Source organism: Dinoponera quadriceps, unplaced genomic scaffold (assembly GCF_001313825.1).
Source record: "Dinoponera quadriceps isolate SergipeBrazil2010 unplaced genomic scaffold, ASM131382v1 scaffold1280, whole genome shotgun sequence".
In the NCBI taxonomy this organism is placed as follows: Eukaryota; Metazoa; Arthropoda; class Insecta; order Hymenoptera; family Formicidae; genus Dinoponera; species Dinoponera quadriceps.
Window position 1 is genome coordinate 1,138,218 of NW_014555813.1, and position 14,791 is coordinate 1,153,008.

General features: G+C 42.7%; 3 protein-coding genes across 3 annotated transcripts; 1 reads left to right on the plus strand and 2 right to left on the minus strand.

Annotated features, from left to right (window-relative positions):
- Positions 1–74: 74 nt before the first annotated feature.
- On the minus strand, positions 75–3,977 carry LOC106745448. Its single transcript, XM_014621053.1, has 3 exons — positions 2,324–3,977; positions 1,288–2,157; positions 75–842 (listed from the first exon to the last, which is right to left on the minus strand). Exons 1-3 carry the CDS (start codon positions 2,931–2,933, stop codon positions 307–309), a joined length of 2,016 nt encoding a protein of 671 aa, XP_014476539.1. The 5' UTR covers positions 2,934–3,977; the 3' UTR covers positions 75–306.
- Positions 3,978–4,078: 101 nt separating this feature from the next.
- LOC106745462 (39S ribosomal protein L12, mitochondrial) lies at positions 4,079–5,245 on the minus strand. Its single transcript, XM_014621081.1, has 4 exons — positions 5,080–5,245; positions 4,749–4,977; positions 4,408–4,539; positions 4,079–4,325 (listed from the first exon to the last, which is right to left on the minus strand). The coding sequence occupies exons 1-4, from the start codon at positions 5,133–5,135 to the stop codon at positions 4,209–4,211; spliced, it is 534 nt and encodes a 177-aa protein (XP_014476567.1). The 5' UTR covers positions 5,136–5,245; the 3' UTR covers positions 4,079–4,208.
- A 659-nt stretch (positions 5,246–5,904) lies between these two features.
- LOC106745470 (pyridoxal-dependent decarboxylase domain-containing protein 1) lies at positions 5,905–14,791 on the plus strand. The gene is made up of 10 exons (XM_014621101.1): positions 5,905–6,274; positions 6,422–6,637; positions 7,738–8,151; positions 8,567–8,848; positions 8,949–9,020; positions 9,467–9,703; positions 9,952–10,296; positions 10,732–11,017; positions 11,368–11,625; positions 11,713–14,791. Exons 1-10 carry the CDS (start codon positions 6,209–6,211, stop codon positions 11,961–11,963), a joined length of 2,427 nt encoding a protein of 808 aa, XP_014476587.1. The 5' UTR covers positions 5,905–6,208; the 3' UTR covers positions 11,964–14,791.

The following is a 14,791-nucleotide window of genomic DNA, read 5'->3' on the forward strand; positions in this document are numbered from 1 at the left end:
TTCTCAGACTCTTCGACGAGAAATGTCACTATTTTGATGTCTGATCGCGAGACGTCACTTTTTTCCGCCACCTTTTCTGCTTTTCAAGAAGAACAGTCACTAATTCCACTTTTTCGTCTCGGGACTGGCCGAGTGGCAGCGCTGTGATTCGAATTCTTCGCATCTTTTGTACGAAAATGTGTCACCCGTGAAGAAACTATCTTGATTCGAGACTAATTTCTCGTTTCGAGCGGGTTTGATTCCACGATAAATAAACGCGAGATACTTGTACATCGCTATTTATTCAAGCGGAGAGCGGCGAGACTATCAAAATATTCCGAGAAACTTTCCCGGCGGGCAAGCGGGCAATTGGCAAGCTTTCTCCGCCATCTCGATCTCCGCGTCGTCGCAATCGCGCAAGCAATGCCTCCACCTGATCTGCCGGCCTTTGCCGCAGGTGACACTGCAACTGCTCCAGTCTGTCCACCTGTCCCATTTGCGAAGCAACTTCCTCCTGCTCCGGGAATTCGCTCGCTTGACTCTCGAGGCCCCGGCAGCCACTCGGAAGGCTCTTTCTTCTCGGTTGTTCGTCAAGCGATCGCCGGTGTCTCGTATAAATTCGGACTTGTAATTCGAGTTCCTTGAGAGCCTCGCTACTCGAGCTGCCTTCTTACCGCCGCAAGGATCCGTCGTGCGTGGAGTTTCGCTTTGGTTGCTCACGTAAATTTGTAATTCATTCACCTTGAAACGAATTGCACAGAGCAATGTATAAAATGCGGATAAATATTTCTCACAGAACTCGGTGATACGAGACACAAATTCGAGATCTTTCACCGGTCGTGACGTTCGTGACGTTCGCTCAACTAAAATACAATTTTCACTACTTCTTGTTACAGTGGAGAAATGAAACGGATTGAATGAAATTCCTCGAGTGACAAAATTTCAACGACGAAATGATTTCACGGATAATCGAATTTCCTCGAGCATCATCCCAGTAAGCAGGGAATCGTTAACACAATGTTATTACAATGATATTTTATAATATATAACGTTTACAAATACGTAGTTCTTAATGTTGCATACAACGTTACTGTTGACAATATTTGACTGAAACATAAAAATAATGTTTCTACACCGTAATTTTAATATTTAAAAATATAATATTATCAAGTAACAGTTTGAATGTAACATTTAAAATATTATTAATATTTATGATTTATATTATTTAAAATATCATATCAAAATGTTTATGAAATCCACGTGGTGGGATCAATGTCTTAAAAGATTGGTTTGATGTTTCTTACTTACTGGGACGTACTTGGAAGAGAGTCCGTCCGATGAAATCGTACTGTATAAAAACGTTAGTGCGAGTCACCTTAACGACCAATTTCTCAATGAGGTCCTTAATTTCCTCGATTGATCTCACAGCGCGATTACCACGAGCTCTTCTCCCGTTCTCTCCCGTTGTTCTTTCGTGTTTGATACCTCCGGTAATTTGTCCAGTGTCCTTGGAGCGCTTCAATCCTGTCGCGTTCTTGTCGCTTCGCAGACGACGTTTCGACGTAATTCCCTGATTCCTTTTTGCGTGATAATTCATATCTTCGTCCGCAAATTTCACAAGTTTTTCGTTCGTACGCCTGTATTTCCCATCTTCCAAGTTTCGATCGGTTTTGATTCCCGACGAGGCAAACTCGATTGAACTATCGGCTTCTTCTCTCTTAGTTCCGGTGTAATTAAAATTTGGAGCGAATATAGAATTTGTAACACCGGTGTTAACAATTGTCTCATATTTCGATTGAATTGGCGTAGTTGAAGAAGGACCGATTGTGGTAGAATGATTCATCCAACAGTCGGGATTAATAAACGAAGATTCGTTCCTGGGGATTTTCTCGATACGAACTCGCAATTCCGCTTTCCCGGTGTGCACGAAAGGTAATACGACGCTGTTCTCCTCACGCTGTCCTTCAGGCCTGCTATCGTTAATTAATGATACCGAATCACTCTGACTTATCGGTGTCTCCGATTCATCAGCTCGTGTTCTCTCAGAGTCGGCAGGACCAACATCGCTGTTCCAACCGTTGCTATTTTCAGATTCCCTTTTCCCTTTTTTCGACTTCGTCTGTGATCCGTCAATCTTTCTGGTATGCGCATTGATTGCTGTGTCTTTATTTTTGTGCCCTATGGACCGTGGTAATAAAAATGGTAGAGAAATTAAAAAATAAGTTTTAATATGACATTTACAAACGGGCGAAAATAATATTAATTTCGAAAACGTGAAAATATATTCATTATATACTAAATATTCATTGCGCTTGCTCCATTTTTCCGCGGAATTTTTCGGTTTATGTCTCAAGGATAGAGAAATTCCTTTTGGAAAAATTCACCGTTCGATTAAAACCCGCCTGATTTATGTTTCTTCCTAAAGAAGATGAGAAACGGAAAAAATCCGCGGAAAAATAAGTAAAAAAAAGCCAAGTCTTCTCTTTCAAAACTGCAAATTCATGTGACAAAAAGATACACATACCCGAACCAACTTTCCTCGTGGGAAACTTACGGGAAGGCTTCGAGGTACCGCGATTTTTACCTCTGACTTGAGCTTCGACCTGATATTTCGAACGTCTGGTACTTCCTTTCACGCGTTCCCTACGTCGCTCGTTTTTGGACAAGATTCCTCGTTTGTGCCATGAATATGTCCGGGTGGTTGCATCGACCATATCGGATTCAATTTTGTGATTTGAGTTTACATGAGATCCTTCGAATCTGGACAGCAACTCGTCGGACGCATAGATCGTGCCATTTCCGCCCCAGGAATGTGAAGGAGAAAAAGAATCGTTCGATTCACTTCTCTTGACGCGAACATGGTTCGCGAAAGCCTGGTCATTTCTGATATCAGAATCTCCCGTTATCGCCGGGCCGTTGTAATCCAGCAAAGTTTTCCCGTTTTTGCTTTCCATTGTGCGCCAATGTTCTCCTTTCGCAATCCGTCCGCCTTCGAGTCGCGGAATCTCATTTGAAGATGTTAACCTGATCGAGTCGTTTTTATGGAGCGATCTGTTTATTTTCTCTTCTTGAAGATCTAAGTTATTTTATAAAGACCGTCTGGTATATTACGTCTGTTGTAACAAGCCTTAAATGCGTATTGAAAAGCGGACAGAGAAAGTTTACTAGAACGATGATAACGGTAACGGATACTTGAATGGTTCTGTTTTTCTGTCACGACAGCATGGAGGAGGAGAAGAAACATCAGTATCCAAATAGCCAAATGGATTGATAGTTTCAGCATAACACGACTTGTGACAAGTTTTCAGCCAATTGCGATCGCAGTGTATGGCGGAGGTATCGATAGTAGAAATGAATTGATGAATTTTCGCGGAAGGCCGATTCATTCAATGTTACGTGCGATGCATGTTACGACGTTTTCAGGCGCCATTGGCGCAGCGCCTCCTAAGTTCAAGCTTGTATATCAGACTGATATTATCAATTTGCTCGCGCACATAAATTATGTTAGGGGACATGTATTTCTCGTTTCCGCTGAAGACCGAGAAAATCACTGTGTGAACTGGTATCTGAATAAAAAATGTTTTGTTTCAATCCGAGCCGAACATTCAATTCAAAATTTCTAAGGATTGTACAGCATTAGGTTACAATTAACAGATTATTCTCCATTCTCTATTCCGACCGTAACGAAAAGATCGGCGGACAGAATGTAGAATAATCGAATCGAAAAATTTCTTTATAAGATCGAACCTGGGGAGGCGAAAAAATTACTTCCGATAACGCAACATTATATTAACACATTGCGTACGGGTGACGAGAAATCTCGGTTTTTAGTAAGCCGAACGTTGTGGCCGGACGACGAGATATCTCGTTTTCAGGTTTCTTCGACTTAATCAATGACGTAAGGAATTAAAAATAGATTTTCTTGTTACGTTACCAGGGTAACGAAGTCTCGCGCATTCTCGAAACAAATGGTTAGCGAATAAACGTGTATATAATTGTCGTGTTGAGCGAGTAGAGTGCCGTACGCAATCTGTTAATTCGATATATCGAATGTTACCATTTGTAACTACAATAATGAAATCATTATAAAGATGGAGAATATGTTATACAATTCTGTATTTTATAATATAGGAGAGCATCAGAAAGGTGCAATAAATTGATATAATTTCAATTACGTACGAGCGCGAAGAAGTATAACATATATATATATATATATTTGCAAGTACAATTTATACAATCTCGATTGTGGCACCAACCTTCACAAATGCCTCTTTCAATTTCTCCGCATCTTCTTTTGACATATCAGCTTGCACTATTATAGGAGCACTCTCGACAAACTTCTTGGCCTATTTTTATAAAACATAAGGTAAGGTTTCTCATAAGTTACATTATTTATTGTATTATTAATTAGTATTAATAATTTGATACCTGAACGAGATTTGTATCTGGCATCTGATTCTTTACTTCTTTGATTAAAGCTATCTTCTGTTTCTCATCGAATGCCATCAACTTAACAGAGAATGATGTTTGTACTTTCTTTGGTGGTTCTTTTTCTACCTCCTAAACAAATCATTAGAGAACTCAGTTGCTTTGTCGTTAGAAAATCAAGCATGCACAAATGCATATACATGTATATGTAGTCAATGGGTCAACGTTTATAAAAACCACTATCACAATCATCTTTTTGTACTAAATTATTCTTAAAATAGATCGTCACCGATTATAAAGAAAACATCGTACACATATTCTTATTACAGCACAACGATTACCTCAACCGACGCAGCTGCAAATCCTCCCATGGGCATGATGGGTGCGTCTGGAAGATTCAGCCTCTTCTTTAATAGATCACTGAGTTCCGCTACTTCTATTAGGTTGAGAGCGGTGATATCGTTAGCTATCTTATCAATTTTCGGATCGACCGGGTCGTCGACACTCGACGGCGGTGCTGCTTGCACTGTGCTCGCTGTCGCCGCGCTCGTTTCCGCTTGTTGAGCTAGGCTGAACACACGATCGGTACGAATAATTGTTTGAAATAATTATGGAGCAAGTGAGGTTATGTAACCTGATCGTTCGCAAGTATTCGAAGCTCGTCGACCTTACCATTTGTGAAATTGACGAAATTGACCGAGTCTCTGCCGGGATACCAGGCGAAACATGTTATATCCTTGTGATCCTTAAGATAACGCAAAATAAGACTATACCAAGGACCGGCAGGAGCGAGTACTTTCGCACACGGTTGCTGTAGCCGTAAATGTAAAGCCTATGTCGGAGCAAATATTGCAGGTTCAGGGTAGACATCCACTTCATGTTGCAAATGCTTCGAAGCGCTGTATAGACCAATCATATTCTTTCATTGAGCACTTCAGAGCGTTTGTAACTTCAAGTGGATCGTATCTTCAGGACTATGAATTAAAAATCGGCGCTGGACGAGTCCACTAACTTCGACCTTGACTCGCTTTGTTCTGATTGGTCAGGTTCCAATTTTCAATCCTTTTTCTCCCTACATGGGTCCACATGAGTAATTATGAGAACTTCGTGGATGAATTGTCTAAAAAATGACAATAGAGAAAGACAATTTTACAATGAATTCTCCTCACGTTCGATTGTGATTGGTCAATTTCTCAAGGCTTAGGGCTTAAAACACCTATTGTAGACCGACACTAAAGCGGGGTCTACAATGAGAATTTAAGCTGTAAGCCTTAAGAAACTGACCAATCATAGTCGATCATTCTCCTCATATTCGACTCATTGTAGATTACATTAAATTCTCATTGTAGACCCCGCCTTAACTGAGTCGGTGAAAGTCAGCCGAAACAAATCAATAACGCTGAAGTGTGGACTCGACCGAAGAGTTTTGACAGCCGATACTTCAGAGGGCGCGCCGGAGGAAGCGTACCGAGAAGCCCCGCGACATGGCCGCTCTCGCTCAGTATTCTCTCCGCAGAAATAGAAGAAGCAGTGTCTGCGCTACACACGGGTGACAAGTGCCGTCTCACGCGCTCGCGGGGCCCCCTGCCGCGCCGCTCGGTATCCCCGATTCTCTCTGCGATAAAGAGGAGCTTCGAAAGGCCCAGCGAATCCCGGCCGCGTCCCGCCGTGGATCTCTCGGCCTCGCTCGAGTATTCGGAGGGAGTATCCCCGGGGGGGACACGAGATCGATCGATCCTCCGCGGAGACGGATGAACGGCTCTCGGCTACGTTACTGCCGGCCACGAAGACTACTGCCACGATGGCCGAGGAGGTTGACACAAACGATAACGCGGCGATGGAAAGTCTAGCGCAGAATCTGCTGGAGGTGCGTGTCGGGGCGAATACGATTAACCGGCGGCGCGGTCGCGCGCGCAAGCTCCGCTGCGCGACGATCGACGAGTGAGCGCGCGCGACTCATGACCGGTGAGAGAGAGAGAGAGAAAGAGAATTCTTCTTCTGACGATTTTGACAGGTCAGTGCCGGAGAAGGTGGCCCGTCCGCGCTGAACGAAGTGGGCGCGCTGCAGTTTCAAGCGTCCCAGGTGATCTCGCGGCTGGAACAGGCGGTGGAACGGGCGGCCGACGGTGGAGGTGGTGGAGGCGGCGGCTGCGACGGCAGCACGTGGAACAATCCCTCGGGATTCCTGTCGCAACCGAAAAAACCGGACGAGATATTGGCGCTGATACAGGTGAGAGAGAGAGAGAGAGAGAGAGTTCGGCTGCGCCAAACCAAGAGGCCATTGGGCACGCGCGATTGGTCGCGCGGCTCCCGTTGAAACGCGTCGCCCGTTGGCCCCTCGCGGTAGCGCGACGGTCTCGATAATTAGTCGTCGTCACGTGGTCGCGTCGGAGTTTGTGTGTCGCGGCATGACGGCGCGTCTGACGTCGGCGTGTGCGATGAATATGAATTTGGTCGCACACTTGTCTCACGCCCGGTTTTCGCTTTTCTTTCTGTGTGTGTGTCGAATGGCAAAACGACCGTGACCGGAAGTGTTCAAAGGCGCGAAAGAAAAATTCTTGCTTCTGTCGGACCGCGCGATTGACGCTTCGTACCTCTTCTGTTGTTACGTAATTAAAGGTATTACACGTGTATGTGGAGAGATGTGATTATAAATACGTGATTGTAAGAAATATGAGAATTTGACGGGAATGTTTTGTGTTGTTTGTACTCACAGTAACGATCGAATTGTCGCAGAAAGCGTAAGCCTTGCTCTCTGACAATCGCCGAGGTTTTCTAGCAAGTAGCACAGTTGACACAGCTGCGGAGCTAGATGGAATATTTGTACCTGCGTCATAACTGTCAACTTCGGAAATTTGTATCATTTATATGTGTGTGACGTTGAACGCTCGAGAAACATCGTTCTTCTCGAATTGAAATTCATCATAAAGCAAGAGGGAGAAGAGGAAATAATATCCTATTATGAGAGAAACATATTTATAACAGTTGATCTTAACTCTCTTGACGTTAACTCTCTAACCGCAAGTCAGATGCGATACCATGGCTTGTTTATTTTACATCTCGCACACGCTGTGTTCCTCTTCTTAAGGAACGTTTCGTGTTATCATTTACTTCCTTCATCCACTCCGCGCATAGGTTACATGAAAAATGAACGAAACAGAGCGTGGGGTCGGATCCGACCCCGTTCTCCTGGACATGTGAGAAAATGCACCTTGTAGATTGAAAATCGTAGGGTGAAAATTCACCTTGAAAAGTTAATAGTGAGAATCTTAAGATAAAAATATTTACACGAATTAGATTAGTTAGATCGATGATTTTCCCGTTGCTCAGGACTTGGTGCTTCACGAGGACGCCCCGCAACCAGCAGAAGTTGGTTCTACGGACACACCGGCCAGCCAGGTTACCGCACTACCGGTTTTAACCGATGCGGCGAAATTGGCCTTAGTCACGCACACCGTTTCAGCTTACGCTGTGGCGCTACCAAAACAGCACGCGCAAAAGCTTGCCGGTCGTTTGGCAGCCGACACGACGAGATGGCTCAGTCACATCTTCCGCTTCGTCGATTGCGCGTCGTCCTTCCACGAGGATCACCTGGAGGGTCTGGTCAGAGTGACACGTTTGGCCTTGCACCGAAAGTACCCCAGGTACATGGAGGAGGGCTTCTCCGCGCTCGCGTCTATGCCACCCTTGATTTACAGCTCTGTCGCCGCACCCTTGGGCGTTGTTCAACATTTGTGCCGGCAGGTAATATCGTCGTTCATTTTCTACTTTCAAGCCTGTAACTGACAACTCTCTTTAATTCTCTGTCGGTTGCAATATCCAATGGGCTAGGCACCATGACCATTCGTGGGTGAAAAATATCGCGACTAACGGAGGACTGATGAAAAGTCCTGCGAGTTACCGCGAGGAAATATAGCCAAAGCATGCGATTAAATTTCGACAGAGGAATTAGTATCTCAATTGTTGATCAGAAACGATAATCTGTTGATTAAATGTATTTGTTATTAAATTTGTAAGTAAGTCGCGTTTGTCAGATTATTAATTTGAGTTTTCTTCTTTTTTACGTTTTAATGTTGTGTAACGAAATATCGTAGAAGAGAGATTCGAAAGCTATTGATTGAGGCTCTTAAGATGGTAAAAATTCGTGATGTTTCGGCAGCTCTCCTTACCGCTTCACTGCATAAGGCCGATCCCACATAATACCATGTTTGGTTCGAGGCATACTATGGACATCTCGGCGTTGGAACGACGTTTAGCGGAAGATACGCAGTCGAATAATGTAACACCGTTGTTGGTCTTGGCCGAGGCTGGCTCGGTGTTGACAGGCCATTGCGACAATATCACCCGATTACGAGCGATATGCGACAAGTACAACGTCTGGTTGCATCTAAGAGGGCACTCGTTAGCCGCGCTCGTATTGAACAATTCGGCGAAGGATCTGGTGATTATTCTCACGTTTTGTTGTAACGAAGTTCAGAGGTTCTTCCCGTCATTGCCAGATGGCATATTGAAATTTTGGAAAAAATTTGTGTCTGTTGCAGCCGTCGAAAATAGCGGATAGCATTACGTTACCGCTCGGAATTTGGCTGGGTATACCTTCACTACCGGTGGTTGTATCCTTTTTACAATTGGCCAGGTGTGTTTCAAAACTTGCTTCGATTTCTTCCACCTGAATGTGATATGATATGTAGTTGGAACACGAAAATAATCTACCGTGTTACTCATCGCTTAACGATGTTTTCTAATTTTCTTTTTTTTTTCTTTTTTTTGCTTGAACTGATGTTCGACCGACGGTATTCTAACTTTTAAGACATTGAGCATAATATCAGGAGCTTGACTTTTTTATATTTCAATGATATGCTTAACATATTTCTGATTTTCGTATTGTAATTTTCCGATAATATACTCATTTTTATATCGATCAGATCCTCGCCCGTTGATATTTTTTGTATTTGTATAATATTTATATAACATCCTTTTTTAGGTAGTTTGGCACATTTCTCGAGTAACAACATCGACTGATCTAATCTTCAATTTCCTTTAACTCTAACTTGTGTAGACATTATATAGATTAGCCGATATCAAAGGAGGCAGGCCCACTCCCAGAGATACCACGTTATCGCTAGTTTCCGGACTGATGGCAGATTCACTGTCGAGACGTTTGCCGACCCTACCTTTGTGGGCTGTTTTGCAGATCTTAGGTCGGGACGGTGTGCATAACAGATTTAAGAGGTGCTTTCTGGCTGTGGAGGAATTGTACAATAAGATTAAAGAATTCTCTTGTATTAGAATATTGGTAAGTTCTTTCTTACGTGTAAAGGTTTTTAATTGATTCACAATTGTCTCATTTGCTTGTATAATTAAGAAATTTTAATTGGTATTCTTAATTAATTTACATAACTTACACGTTGCTTTTAATTAATTTATACATTCAATTTTAAATTTTCAAGTTTCACGGTTAACGTTAACAGTACGAATATAAGGGTGTACTCGCGGTATGTGACGACGGGTGGCATCGATCGACATCCGTTCTTACCTTTTCAGAGCCAGCCGCCAGGTGGTGAGACGGAGTCTTACACGATAAACGATTATCTGGCGAATCCCGTGAACAATCTACAGTTGTTCGAGGTGGTGGCGAACTCGTTGGTTTTCCAATTCGTACCTGCGAACAAGGATCTCCAGACTACGGAACGCGTGCTACCCTATTACGACAAGCTGAACTCTTGGTTGGGGCAGATCCTTCAGAGGGACATCGATAATGTACAAATCGAGCTTTGTGATATAGAACAGTGCGGCGTGGCGATCCGTATATGCCCATTGGAGAACCCCGATCGGCCGCCAACGACCGAGGACATAGACAATCTGGTGACTTGTCTTGAACAGCAAATAGTAAGTACATCTCTTTAATCACATCGAATCCCCGAAAGTATAACGATAAACATGGTAATTTCTTCATTCATTTCGCTTCTACGGATAATTCACACAGTTATCTTTCATTAATCTTCACTCTCGCGCGAACATTTTTGATTTACACTCTCGTATAAACGTTCACGATTAATTTACACTCTCGTGTGAAGGTTTTTCATCAATTTGCAATTGTTTCATTCGCTTCCGGTTACAAACTTTAATTAACGTTTCTAATTAATTTACTTAACTTAGACGTTGCTTTTAATTAATCTGCACGTTTAATCTTAAGCTTTTCAACTCTCATTTAACGCGTTAACAATACACGATGCATATAAGCGTGCGAATATATTATGATCGTTATTAACGCACGGTGGGAGAGATTAGTCAATAATTATGTCGCAATTTCATTGGATATAGGAAATATTGCTAGCAACTGTGGAGCATAAAGACACCTTCGTACGTTTAGTCTCGGAGAACGATTCGTTGCATCTGGTGGAAATGCCGGGCTGGGCGGGTCTGGGAGGCGTGCGTTACGCTCCACCTACGTGGATTCACGTGATGACCGATCAGGCGAAGGAAGAACTGAACCGACTGAACACCCAGCTGGTCGAGACTCTGCGCAGCACCGACGCCGCGTTTTCCCTCGGGGAAGGCGCGGACGGTTTGGCCTGCGTGCGATTCGGCATGGTGACGCAGGATACAGGTGGGTGGGTGCCGTCGTCGTGACTTTGTCCTTGTTTAATCACGTCAGAAGCGAGGAGACCTTTTCGCCTTATACTTTTGAATAAAAAGACGCTATCCACTAAGTGACATTTCTGATCGATTCGGCGAGCTTGTAAAACCGGACCGACACTTTTCTTTTGTTCGAACAATCGATTTGAAAGTATAATGCGACGAGTCTTGCCGTACGTTTTCTCGCTTCTGACGTTAAACAAAGACTAGTCACAGCGACTATTCCGGAGCCTTGAGCATAGCTGTAGTGTCCTACGCGAACGTGTCCTTTCGTCCTGTTCGTCATCAAACGTCACGTCACCGTGCTATTGTTATTTGCAGACGTGGCCGAACTGTTGTCTCTGGTCTTGCACGTTGGCCAAGAGGTGGAGGCCAGCTCGAAAATGTTGGACACCATATCCGAGGTGGTGAAGAGGGGCATCGAGACGGCGCAGATCGACCTGGAGAGGGAAAACGCGGAGAAACTGTGGCAGGAGGGTATCCTCCGGCACGTCCCCGTGGTGGGGACTTTCGTCAACTGGTGGAGCCCTCCATCGAAGGAGACCGGCGTGCGTGGTCGCAGCCTGAACCTGCAAGCTGGTGAGCGCGAATAACATAACGATAATCCTCCGTCTTTCTCATCGGCAAATCGACGGTATATTCGCATCATGTCCCGTTGTCGAACAGGTGTCGTGGAAAGTACGGAGAATATCTACAAGTACCACATGCAGCTGCAACCGAATTTCACGAACAGCAACGGTTCGGGCGCGAGGACGCCGCCGCAGCCGTTGGTGCAAACGCCGGTCGGCGCCGGCAGTCAGAGCCACAGTCGCTCGTCCAGCCATTCCAGCCTGCAGAGCGGTAAGAGCATGCCTCTGATAAGCAACGCCTGTGTCCAACACCATGTGAAGGAAGAGACCGGCCCGGTCAAGTCGTAGTGAACAATCCTGGTACCATCCTTTCACCGTTTCGCCCATCGAGAGCACATTGTTCTCGAGCGAGATCACTGTTCGCCGCGGGAGCCGAATCGCCGGCCGTAAAACGTTCTCTCCAACGGGTTATAATGGGTCTTTGTATTATTCGCGAGGAACATCCGATCGTCACTCGCGCGGCAAGGATCGTGCTGGGAGCGAGCAAGCCGGTTTAATTTTCTCCTCGCTTTCTGCTGATGCTATTTTCGTCGACTGTTTCTCTTTCTCTTCTTCGGGAATGTTCACTTTTACGTATTTAGAATGCGCGAGCGAGGCCGATTTAGCGTGGAAATCTCGCCGAGCCGGGCGATTTGTTATTCCAAAGCGATCGCGACTTAATGCCATGGGACGGCCCCATGTACTTATTAGACTGATACACGTAGCAATGTCGCTTTTACGATAAGTTGCGTACATAATAACAAAACCAACTTGACACCTGAGATACCTCTCGCAGCACAATAGTCGGAAGAAAGTCTCTTCTTGAATCGTTAATCTTTTTCTCCTCGTTTTGTTAATATCGATTCGCCTCTGTGTGTGTGTGTGTGTGTGTGTGTGTGTGTGTGTGTGTGTGAGTGCGCGCGCGCGCGTGTGTGGTGATTGGAAAAGGGCGTGTCGTAATGTTACGCGTGAAACTTACTTAACAATGAATAGTTTTATCGCGACATACTCTCACGATTTTTGTGCCTATATGTAGTGAATAAAATTATTTATTGCTAAAAAAAGGACTACGTATAAGTTATAATGCGCTTATCGCCGTTACACGCAATCACTCAACTATATACGGACAGCTTCTCTCTCTCTCTCTCTCTCTCTCTCTCTCTCTCTCTCTCTCTCTCTCTTTTTTCGCTGCTATCATCATTTAAGCTTTACTCGCGCCGAATTAATCTTTCCGCAGCTCGTTAAGTTTCCTTCTCAAGCACGACAAACTGCAACGAGATATGATGTGTAACGGACTGTAATATATACAGGATGACCCATCTCTCACGCGGGATCTCTCAAGGCCGGATACTTTAGGTAACTTAGAAGGTAAAAATATTAATGCGGAAAATATATCGAGGCTCTATAATAGTTCTTAAATAATAAACTGTTAAAGTTGGTCCGCGACAGAGTGGCTAAAGTTTTCGCGTTTCGGTGCAGTACATTAGGCGGGAACATCAGATCGAGGGGAATTCGAGATATTTTCTACCTGCGCATCCATTTCTAGATATGTGTTCATCGCGACTATTGATTGGCCGAGGAAGAAACAACGAGACGCTTCAACGCAGCCGTGACACTTTGATAGCTTTGTTGACGTTTACAATTTGTAAAAGGTAAAAGGAGAATCGATCGCTTCTCGCGTTACGAACAATCAACATGGAAAAATCGCGAAATTGATCCACATAATTGTATAATAATTATTCAGGCGGGGTAAATATAAGTATATATATTTTTTTTCATTAAAACTCAGGAAAAGATATTTTTTTCTTTTTATTCCCTGTGCTTCTCTTCACTATCGTGTTATCAAGTTACATCCAAATGTTGTTAATATTTAAGAAAGATGTGAATTGTTTCTATTATGACTCTGGAATCATGTGAAACCTTTCTTATAGATTGTATAATGATAAACATGCCATTATTTTATATAAACTATAATAATATGAATGTAGACACATTGGTATAAAAATAATTTAACGTGAAAAATTAAGAGTGACGAGAGATATGTATTAAACGGAAGTTGTTATTTAAAGGATTATTTTAAATAGAACACAATCGTTCATATTGGGACAAAACATTTTGTGACAGTAATGTGGATCTTGTTATTGATATATATTTTGATCGGATATGTTATCATACTTGAAGGGGAGACACGCGGATAACATGCGTTTACTAGTCAAAATTCTTTTAATCATTCATGTGTATTATAATATATATTGTTCTTTTTATTTTTAAAAATTTAGCTTGAAAAATAAATTAACTTGAAGTTTAACAATACGTTGTACACTCCTTCACATACCTACAGCATATTTATTTTACTTAACAATATTATTAAAAATTGTTAAAATAAAAAAATTTGTTTCCCTTAAAAAAATCTTATGTTTTATATACTCGGTATGCAAGTTTTTCTATTGGCTCAGAACCGAGTGTTCTGTGACCGCGATATAATCTTCACATTTAAAATTCACGATTAGAACTTTGGCGTAAATGTTCTAATATATTATTCCGAGAAATCTGACGAGCAATTTAAAGTCTAAAAACTTTTCGTGAAAACTGTAATGTTTGTTATTTGTGTTGATTATAGCCTCGATATTTTTCGTGTTAGAACTTTTATTTCCAAATTTCTTAGGCACCTGACCTTGGAAGGTTTTTTTGTTTTGCAAGAAGTGGGCCTGTATATAATGTAATTACACTTTATATATGAAAGATATTGCATGCATCGAATCTTACATAAGCAGTTTTAAAGAGCAAAAACTTGAACGTGAGTGAGCAAAGATGAATCAAGCAAGAAGTGGTGCGACGGTATTTGAAAGATACAAACGATGACACGCCAAAGAAATTTATATTCACATCTAAATGAGAGAAAGAATGAACTATATATTATTGCCCTTGTACCATGTAATCCATAATGAAATCAAGATAAAATAAAATATTGCAATGATTATAATATTAATAAACAAATTATATCGCATTAGGAGATATTCGTAAATTGTTGAGAAATATTGAGAATGAGGAGAAATCAAGCAGCATGTATATTTATGTACCAAACTGTTGTAATAAAGTATTGCTAATAAATAAATAATATAAAATATCTAGATTAA

Coding starts and splice junctions, on each gene's coding strand:
- LOC106745448 (XM_014621053.1), bottom strand. CDS start 2,933: ATGGAAAGCAAAAACGGGAAAACTTTGCTGGATTACAACGGCCCGGCG. Junction 2,158..2,323: donor TTTCTCTATCCTTGAGACAT/AAACCGAAAAAT, acceptor CACGGTCCATAG/GGCACAAAAATAAAGACACA. Junction 843..1,287: donor TCTCTTCCAAGTACGTCCCA/GTAAGTAAGAAA, acceptor ATTGTATTTTAG/TTGAGCGAACGTCACGAACG.
- LOC106745462 (XM_014621081.1), bottom strand. CDS start 5,135: ATGTTTCGCCTGGTATCCCGGCAGAGACTCGGTCAATTTCGTCAATTT. Junction 4,540..4,748: donor TTGCAGCTGCGTCGGTTGAG/GTAATCGTTGTG, acceptor TGATTTGTTTAG/GAGGTAGAAAAAGAACCACC. Junction 4,326..4,407: donor CAGATACAAATCTCGTTCAG/GTATCAAATTAT, acceptor TTATAAAAATAG/GCCAAGAAGTTTGTCGAGAG.
- LOC106745470 (XM_014621101.1), top strand. CDS start 6,209: ATGGCCGAGGAGGTTGACACAAACGATAACGCGGCGATGGAAAGTCTA. Junction 8,849..8,948: donor ACAATTCGGCGAAGGATCTG/GTGATTATTCTC, acceptor TGTCTGTTGCAG/CCGTCGAAAATAGCGGATAG. Junction 9,704..9,951: donor TCTCTTGTATTAGAATATTG/GTAAGTTCTTTC, acceptor TTACCTTTTCAG/AGCCAGCCGCCAGGTGGTGA.